Source organism: Podarcis gaigeae (assembly GCF_964106915.1).
Source record: "Podarcis gaigeae genome assembly, chromosome: 10".
Classification (NCBI taxonomy): domain Eukaryota; kingdom Metazoa; phylum Chordata; class Lepidosauria; order Squamata; family Lacertidae; genus Podarcis; species Podarcis gaigeae.
This window is the reverse complement of record NC_139686.1, coordinates 9,599,845-9,609,955: the sequence shown is the minus strand read 5'-3', so window position 1 is coordinate 9,609,955 and position 10,111 is coordinate 9,599,845. Positions and strand designations below refer to the sequence as shown.

At 43.0% G+C, this 10,111-nt stretch overlaps 1 protein-coding gene and 1 long non-coding RNA gene across 3 annotated transcripts in view; one reads left to right on the top strand and one right to left on the bottom strand.

Annotated features, from left to right (window-relative positions):
• Nucleotides 1–1,457: 1,457 nt before the first annotated feature.
• Nucleotides 1,458–10,111, bottom strand: part of TAF3 (TATA-box binding protein associated factor 3) — a 145,449-nt gene continuing 136,795 nt past the window's right edge. For both annotated transcript variants that reach the window (XM_083700122.1, XM_083700123.1), the window contains exons 6-7: nt 5,145–5,251; nt 1,458–3,810 (exon numbers count right to left, since the gene is read on the bottom strand). In XM_083700122.1, coding sequence (XP_083556248.1) covers nt 3,696–3,810; nt 5,145–5,251 — 222 coding nt within the window. In that variant the 3' untranslated portion in view covers nt 1,458–3,695. The remainder of the gene's footprint in view (nt 3,811–5,144; nt 5,252–10,111) is intronic.
• Nucleotides 5,527–9,868, top strand: LOC310826313. Its single transcript, XR_014555730.1, has 2 exons — nt 5,527–6,287; nt 6,849–9,868. It is a non-coding gene; the product is annotated as an uncharacterized lncRNA (long non-coding RNA).

Sequence of the window (10,111 nt, the reverse complement as noted above, 5' to 3'; positions counted from 1 at the left end):
ACATCACTGGTCATTTCCCAAGTTGGAAAGGTTCATTTGACAACAAGAAGAACTCAAGTCTTTAGTGTCATCAGCCCAGTCCTATGGACTACTCTGCCAAAACAGATTCAGCAGGTGCCTTCTGTACTAACTTCTGTACTAACTAGCCAGTGTGGTGTAGCGATTAAGAGTGGCAGACTCGTAATCTGGGGAACCGGGTTCGCGTCTCCGCTCCTCCACATGCAGCTGCTGGGTGACCTTGGGCCAGTCACACTTCTCTGAAGTCTCTCAGCCCCACTCACCTCACAGAGTGTTTGTTGTGGGGGAGGAAGGGAAAGGAGAATGTTAGCCGCTTTGAGACTCCTTCAGGTAGTGATAAAGCGGGATATCAAATCCAAACTCTTTCAAACAGCTGCTGAAATTTGTTCTAGTCCGCCAGGCCTGTACAGGCAATTAAGAAGACGTGCTCCAAAAAATGGTTAACCTGCATTTAACTTTTTACGGCTTTTATTGTATGGTTTTGTTTCATTGCTGTAAACCATTGATAGTATAGTGGCATACAAATAATACCGCCTAGTGTAACTTTCCTGCTAAATGTAACAAATGAATATATTTGCAAACGTTGCCACAACCATCTGTCCCCTCCCCAATGTTTGCTTGTGTCCAACGGAGGTGAAATTTTGCATCTGAATGGCATTTCCCCCCTGAATTTACATGTGTTGCCCCTGTGCATCTAGTATTAGGGCCCTTGCACTCATCTGAGTTTGTTCTTCCAACCTAGCAGCTTGAAAGCACGCCAGTGCAAGTAGATAAATAGGTACTGCTGCGGCGGGAAGGTAAACGGCATTTCCATGTGCCCTGGCTTCCGTCACGGTGTCCCGTTGTGCCAGAAGCGGTTTAGTCATGCTGGCAACATGGCCCGGAAAGCTGTCTGTGGACAAACACTGGCTCCCTTGACCTGAAAGCAAGATGAGTGCCCAAACAAACCCCATAGTTGCCTTTGAATGGACTGAACCGTCCAGGGGTCCTTTACCGTTTTTCTTTTTTCCATCTGAGTTTAAACCCTCTGCGCCAATTTGGGGCCATACATTTGTTGAAATTTCTCCTTGGGCTGTATGCAGAGGTTCCCTTCCTCCAATAGAAGGAACTTTTTCCAAAGAAAGGAATCCCTCCATCAGAAAAAGGGGACCTACAGACCCAAAATCTGCACTTGGTCTCTAATGACTGGGGCTACCCAGCCCTCGACTCTACCCAGTTTTTGTGGCAGCCACAACCCTTTAAGCAACAAGAGGTAATGGTAGTGGAGTCTGCCAACCAAACTGGGATTTATTTATTTACTTTTCATGGTGGAGTTGGACCAATGCCAAGTGATATTGAATGCACCAATATTCCAGACCCAGAGAGATGCCAGATTACAATACAGTTAAGTTATAAACACTCCCTTTTAGGTTTCCTTAAATGCAATGCAGGAGGTAGGATTCACATTTTTTACAATAGTTTATTTACCTCTTCAAGAAATGCAGTGAGATGTCCAGTAACGTTTACAAGTTTTATGGCAACCTTAGTTTTTCTGCTCTCCGACAATGGACACAGATAACATACACCTCATGAACACTTTGCATTTGCCTTTTTTTTAAAAAAAGGGGGGATCAATGTAAAAAGGCTCACAAAACAACTACAGCTCCAAAGGAGGAAAAGTTGTGGCTGCTGTGCTGACTCAAGCAAATATGAATGCGGTCAAGCCTGATGACTTACACAGCAATTTGGAAATAGGGAGGTGATCCCAGCTCAAAATTCTTTTGGTACAATTAAATTTGGTAAACTCTCCTTTTGTACAGCTGGTGAAATTTATGGCATTTGGGCTTTATATACAGGAAACTGGCAAGCCATGTTTAAAAACCGCAGGTGTCAACTTTTTTAAAGAGAGATGTGCGCTATTTCTTTTTAAAGAAGCACGTGCTAATATGTCAGAGCTTGGGCAGCAGATGCCGTTCAGAGAGAAGCAGCGTGCTGAAGGCCTCACGCACAGTGGATCCGCCACAGCATGTGGCATTCAGCTTTCCAGGTTGGAGAAGAAGCTGAGAGGTTGCTGGAACAACCTCCTGGCATTGCAGGGCTGTGGGCAGATGGTTGGTAGCAACTGTACACTCTGATCTCTCTCTCCACCCACTGAAGGCAACCGTATAATGATTGCAGATATAGAAGGTGAAGGAGGTTGAGATAAGTAGTGGGGAGTCTTCACCCAGTGACACACTTCAAGCCATGCCTGTAGTGGTGACTCCTGATTTATTCTGGAAAATGAGGACCTGCACAATGGCACGTAAAGTTGGCTGGAAGAAGACCGGTCTTCCCCTGGGAAGCATTTAAGGGAAAAGAGATGGACCTCCTCAGATCCTCAGTTTCTTCTTCATCCTAAACCGTATCTTCTGCATGCACCATTCCGTTCTTTTGCACCTCTTTTGAACTGCGGTGGAGCTATTGAATGGCATTTACCCAACTGTTGCATGTGTGCTTAAATGACTGTGTTCAAATGACCGTGTTCCTCAGAATACGCAAGGAAGTGTTAGGGCCCAGTCATTTTGCAAGCATTGGCTCCAAGGTCACTGAAAGCATGCAGGCACCATTTAGAATTGTCAACACTTTGCATGCATTCTGCTGTTTAAACCCAACGGTCATTCTCACATCTGCAGGTATCTTCAGGTATGGGAATAACCCAGAAGGTTGCATCTTTAAAGCATAGCTTGAGAAGCAGCACTGAAACTAGGTGCATCTGGGTAAGCATTTTCTAAGCTCCACCCCACGCCCCATCAGTATATTATTGGGGAATTCCATAAAATGCTACGCTGTACCTTAAAAATAATGAAAACCATCCTGCTGCAATCTTTGAAAATAACAGAACCTAAAGAGTATCTGCCTGAGGAAAAATCTGTTTATGCAAATAACTTGGACACGTCTGTGAAATGTGCAAGCGACAAAGAGGACAGAATAAACTCCGATGGGATGGAGGAGGGCAAGAGTCTATATCACATTATTAGAGCCTCAAGGAGCGCAAAAACACACACACACAAAAGAAGGAAGTTGGCCACCATAGAAACTTTCCTGTCTTTTAAAAAAATAGAAGTTATTTCACAAAAAGCTGAAGCATGTTTATTAAGGTTAGGTCTTAAAAATCAAGGAGGGGCAGGAGGAGGAGGAGCGAGAAGAAAAGAGGTTTCATGTATTCTTGTCAGAAAAATATTTACCAGCAAGCTACCCCACCCTGTGTCTTTAATGATTATCTGGCTACGCGGAAGAGGAAGCTGCGGGGAAATCATTTGAGTGGCTCCCAAGGGACAGTCGCCCACATTTGGGAAGACTTTCCTGTTTCTGAAAGGATAGAACTCTGAAGAGGTGGTGGTGGTGGGGAAGCAGCTGGAAGAAGGGCAGCAATATGTACAAGTGTCAGCAAAGCCGTGGCCGATCAACACAGCTCTCTTTGGCCATAGACTCTCTTGGCTCTTCAGCCGGTGAGTTCGTGGCAGAGAATTCCTGATCTAGGCCAACACCGTTTGACGAAGGAGCATCAGGGAGGGAAGGACAAGCAGCCAGCTCAGGGCAGACAGTGGGCATTTGTCCCCAATTCTCTCAAGAATCACACGTCCTCAAAACCTGATGGCGACGAAAGGGGTCAGGGCTGAAGTGCTGCAGTGACAGTCCGACCGGTCTCCCCAGTGGCTTCAGTGTGCTCTGTGTTTCCCCTTCTTGTGTTTTTTATCTTTCTTTTTGCTGGCACACCTGGAGCAGAACCACTGCATTTCTTCCGGGGGAGCAGCCGTGATTCCGACGCAAAGCCTGCGCGTTGGAGAACACAAGAGGCAAATGTAAGAAAATGAACAAGGGTTCTCAATAAGTGAAACACCAGCTGTCGTTTTTAACTAGGGCTGCAAGCTCTGCTCTTTCGCGATTAATCCTAGAATGGAAGAGTTGGACGGGACCCTTAGGGTCATCTAGTCCAAACCCTTGCAATGAGGGAATTGACAGAAGCTTCTTTTGCAGATCTGACCCGGTTATATTGTGGGAAGGGACCCTCTTGCTAATCTAAAACATCAGACAGACAAATTAAATCACAGATATAATCAAAAACCCAATGACATAAATAACTCCTGTTATTTAAAACCTCTGGGCACTGCATTATGCATTATTTTGCTTATGATAAAGGGATGATATCTGGGTTCCATAACCACCATCTTAATTGCTCACATACACCTAATAACTCATGAACTATTATTCCCTTTCCTTTTAAACCCTTCTTGGCTATGAATAAAGTAAGATACTGAATGGGTAAAATTAAGGTCAGCCCAAGTTACTCTCTTATAAAAAAAAGTTATTTAAATGGCAGTGTCACTGTATTAATGTGCTAAGTTTATGGCACCTTGTTTGAATTGTAGTTTATGAGTAGTTCTGTAGCTGTCCTTTATAACAACTATGCTATATTCAAAAAGTATGCCTGCAATTAAATAATGTAATTTTCTTTAGGATATTATATTTTGGCCATTCAGACCCCAAATTCATTGGTTGTGCTGTGTTGCACTTCCCTCTCCCCTCTCAACCAGCTCCCCAGAATACACTTGAACTCCTTTAAAACGCCCACCCACTTTAGAGCAGCTGGTACTCTTATTTTAGGATGATGCAGGTTAGTGAAAAAAACATTTCGGGTTTCTTTTGTACCCTTTGGGTGGATCAGTTATAATTCTAAATGCACAAGATGATTAAGAATATCAGTTAACTGATCCAGTCCCCCAACTTATGGAACGGGTCTAATTTTGCGGTTGGAAAAAAACTCGTTAAGATTTGGCTAAGCGTAGAATTAAGTTCAGATAGCTTCATATCCCGACTTCAGTCCCGTGTGAAGGGAGTTCAGTACTGCACATAGGGCAAACAGCCAGCACAGAACTCTCGTCTCTGTCACTACTGACAATCTGGTCTCTTTAAAAGTCAACCAGCAGTTGGTTGGGACATTGGAGCCCTCACACTGTTGGCCTCTGCTGCCTCAGGATTGGCCGGATTCAAAAGCAGGTGAAAATATTGCCTGCTTGATATAAAGCATGGAAGATTGTAAAAGAGAGAGGTAGCCAAGGACAGATGAAAGTTATTCTCCAGCTTGACTTTAAGAGGCAGGCACTCACCAGTGGTACCAATCGTCACAGTCGTCGCAGCCTATCATCGCACTGCCGTCATCTGGCTTCTCGCAGCCGGGGCAGATCCAGATCTTGTTCCCCCATTCGTCTCGGATCTGGGATAAAAAGGCAGGGAAAAGTTGATGGCTTAGGGGTGTGTGTGTGTTTTTAAAGGCACTGCATGCAGCCAATTACTTCCCAAAGCTATTCAATAGAGAGAAGATTATGTGCCACCACACTCTATTTACATAGACTCAATAAATGAATGTGTGTACACACACACACACACACACACACACACACACACACACACACACTAAACTGTTTCTATATATACATATGCCTGTTGTTTTCATCCATGGAATTTTCTTGGCAGGGATACTGGAGATTGAGGGCACAAGGAGAAGGGGACGACAGAGGACGAGATGGTTGGATAGTGTTCTCAAAGCTACTAACATGAGTTTGACCAAACTGCGGGAGGCAGTGGAAGACAGGAGTGCCTGGCGTGCTCTGGTCCAGGGGGTCACGAAGAGTCGGACACGACTAAACAACAATATATACATATACATAACGACTTTGCACTTCCACATGACTCAGGAAGCTGAAATCTGGTACCCGTGCAGACCTCCTGAATACTAGAAAATACCCCAAAATAGTTGCAGTATTTCCATGTCACTTCCAGGAAGGTAGAAACCCAGTGCACACACAGCCCAAGATATCCTGATTATTAGAAGTCTAAAAACGGGGCTTTCACTTCCCAAATCTTATGGTAGAAACTTGTGACGTGCCATTTCGTCTCATAATCCAGGCCAGTAGAGACCGCTAAGCTGACCACGAGATGTAATGAATGCTGTGAAGGGGGACACTGCCTTTTCACACACAAGAAAGAGAAAGAAGGTGTTGGTGGTGGATCTTCTGTAAGTCAGGGAGTGGGTCTTCTTTACCCATAAAAGATCACGACCCATGTATGCCCTCATCTTGCATCTCTGCCTGCGTGTCGATATGTGTGCAAAATATTTCTGACTGGTGGGTGGGGTAGAGGCACCACTAACTGTTTTGGGGTATAGCTTTGATATTTGCTTGCCACAGTGAATGAAAAAACATCTCCATTCGTTTATTCCAGTGGTTCAAGCGCTGCACAAACAGGGATTGGTGCCGGTGTGGGAAGTAAGATGCTTTTACTTCCATGCTGCACAGGGCCAAATCATCACCCCTCTCTCAGAAATTTAAAGACTATCTACAGAAACATTGTAAAATTAATGAATGTTAGAAGGATGTTGGAATGAAGCTATGTGGTTTTAGCAGAAATGTTATAAAGGTTTAGGAAAAAAACAGACTGTTAATTGGTGAAAGGAGGGAAAGTTAAGTTATATTATATTAAGATAAATTACAGGACAAAAATTGGAAAAGATGGAAAGGATTTGCTGAAATAGCTAAACGAACTAGAATACTAAAAAGGGAGGTGTGAGGAGGTCAAGGAAACAAGCAAATGAAAGATAAGTTATGGGAAGGTTTGATGTTTTTTACTTGTTTCTATTTTTCTGCTTTTTTCTGTTTCTCTTTTTTTTCTTTTTTCTTATTGTGATGTGCTGTTTTGTTTTTGTTTAATATGGTGTTTTTATTTTTTATTTTTGTAATTCTTAAAACTTTAATAAATATTATTTCAAAAAACAAACAAAAACAAATAATCACCCCTCTCTCCCACTGCAGAAGACAATCTTGATGACGTGTCCCTAATATATACAGTCTGGGGTGCAGGTATTGCTGTGTTATTACTTATTAGCCAAACTCTTCCAGCTCAACTAACTGATAAGATCAAGGGTATAAAAATTGTTACTGAGTAACTTTCCATTCCTTTGACATTTGTGCCATGGCTCCGTTTACTGAAGGGTAAATGGAAAAAAGAGAGAGAGACATAGAAGGTTTACAGCATTCAGAAACAGGCTGGTGGAATCTGCTTATTTCATTCAATATGGAAGTATATTCAGAATATGACAAAATAATGACGTTTCCAGCCATGCCGTACGTTGCAGCTGTCATAGCAAGCTGCTTCCGGTAATTTCTATAGCATGTGTAATTTCTATAGCATGTACAACGAGCTTCTCATGTCATCGCTCTTTAAAAGTTTGTTTTTACAAAATAAATAAAATAAATAAAGCTCTATAAAGATAAATCTGATAAATGAAATTATAGGGTAAGTTTACAAAACAGTTGACCATGCAAGTATTAACTGAATAAATATCTGATAGAAATCATGAAATTCGCCCCTTTTTAGACTTAGATGACTTCATAACTTATGTGAAAAGCTTCACGTGCGAGAAAGGATACAGATAATTATGAACACACGCAGAGATTTGTGCCGTCCTTTTTGCTACACAGCCAACCCTTCCTCGTGGCTGCTTTATTTTATAACTTGGGGGGGGGGGGGGTTAAAATGCTTCTATGGTTGGAAACACAAAAGGTGCTGAGTGCTCTCACTGGAAAAAGAAAACCCCACGGCTTGGGTCTCTGAGTGCTGGACTAGGGGCTGGGGAGACATGAATTTAAATCCACACTCCTCCACAAAGATTGATGGGTGACCTTGGGCTAGTTACTCACCTCTCACCCTACCCTGAACCGCAGAGTTGCTGCGGAAGTAAAAAGGGGGCAGAATCAAGTGGGCTGACTCAAGTTCCTTAGAGGAAAGGCAGGATGTAAACGTAAGCACAGGAAGCGACCACTATGTCTGCCTTAGGTCTGTACCAGGAAAGCTTTTATTGTCTGATGTGTGGTTGTTGTTAACAGTCTGCTGGAAGCCACCCAGTTGGATGGGTGAGGGACAAGTAATAAATTATTCTAATTCTAGGTCTGGTCATGGCCCAGATGGGAGACCGCAATGCATGACACCTTGGGCTCCACGATAGAAAGGAGGCGAGACATCAAATAAAATGAATGAATGAATGAATGAATGAATGAACCCTCGCATGAAATCAAGTCGCCTTATACTGAAGTAGGCCACTGGTCACTCTAGTGCAGCGATGGAGTGCCTCCAAGTCCCATCAGCCCTAGCTAGCATGTCTAATGATCAGAGGATGATGAGAGTTGCAGGACCATAGATTCCCCCATCCGTGATCTAGCCCGATATTGTTTCCTCCAACTGGAATGGCATAATACCTTCCTTCTCCTTCTTCCTCAGAGCCTTCTACCTGGGATTGTGCAGCCTCTACCTTCAGCCTATGGTCCCTCCTCAACCAATATCCATCTTAAGGAACTTTGATTGTATGGAATGGGTACCTACGATGAGTTTTCTCAAAGGCAAAAGGTCCCCCGGTGAAGCCTATTACTGTAAGTTTACTGGATCACGTGCAGAAATTACACTGCAGTTTGCTAGCGAAGGAGGAAAGCCTCACACGCTGGCAAGCATAAAACTGCAGGCGCAGAATGACTGTAGTCCGCAGGAGTGCCGGGGAAGTGTCTAACCTGCTTGGCCAGTTGTGTTACGGAAACACTGGGTAAAATGGGCCTTTCTGGCCAAAGGCAAACAAGGATCAATTACAAGCAACTGATTTGCAAGGTTTTCCTTCCTGCTTCACAGCCTGAGAAGGCTTAGAAAGTGGGCCTTCAGTTTCTCTACCGTAGTTCTCGCCGACGGAGATGGTGACTTTGTGATTAAGACATGAACTGGAGCTAAATCCCTACCTCAGACTTCCTGTTAGGCTACAAGATCAGTAACTCCTCCTGTAGTTCAGTTGTTCACCTGTGACATGGGGAGGGAACTTCCTTTCTCTTTCACACTCCTATTTTCTATTTCCTTTCTCTCTGAATCTCTTTGCCTAGACCTCATTTTGAGGTCTGATATTTTCTGAGCCAGATTTATATGGCACCCAGCAAAAAGAGCTGTGGTCGTTTGCTAAAACCTCATGAAATCCTAAAAGTCACACATTCAGGTTTCGTTTTATGGATTGCTTAGTCTTTAGTATTTCTGCTGTGTGTGTTTATGTGTTGTGTTTATGTGTTTCTAAGTTGGAACCAGAGCAGGTTAGCTGCACTTAGGTCCTACTGAAACCAATGTGAAAAGTTATTCATAACTAGCATATCTTCAATGGGTGCAACTAGCTTGCCCTGGCTCTAATCCTGAGCGTATAACCCGGAGGGCTAAACATTTGTTCTTAAACACATCACAGCAATTATGTTTACATGTGAAATGTGAATATTACGCAAACACAGGCAGTCAATCAGGACTCCCAGCACAAGCCTACTCTGTTTAGAGCTACAGATCTGCTTTTCACCCTTTATGTGCTTATTATGAGAAATGCCAATGATTGCTGCAAAAAGAGAGTGAGAGAGTATGGTGCTAAAAGCTGGAAATGCAGAGATCTGAATTCTCCTACAGGTACTTAAAAGAGCAAAGTAATAAAAAATGAGATCCCACCAGCCTTGCATTACTTAAAAGTTCATAACTCTGAAAAGGATTTCACAATCAAACAGGTGCATTAATATTTCGGGCATATAAATCTCCATCCTCTGTCATACAGTTGTGTACTTTTCCTTGTTAATATCTGCTCTACCATTCAGTTTTAAATGACACACACGTAGGTTTACATACAAGCATGCATATAGACATCTGATAAATGTCCAAATCTGTGAATGATACTATCTGCCATGAATTCTTAAGGTTTTTAAGGAGGACAGTGCCAACTGCCCCAAACCTGGAGATTCACTGGTTATCTCAAGGCCAACAAAGTGCCTCTGGTTATATAAGCAGATTTAATTTCTGCCATAACTGTCACCGACCGAAGGGCAGGTGTAAGTGCTGAAAACAAGATGGAAAAATAAATAAATCTGGTTTGGGTAATATGGTGAATCTATCATGGCAAACGCTGGACTTCCACCTGAATAAGGCTGAAATCTGGTTATTGGTGCTTAGTCAGCCTTCAGATTTATCAGTAAACATCAGCAATGCACATCTCATGTAGTTTGTTTTGGACATTCACCAA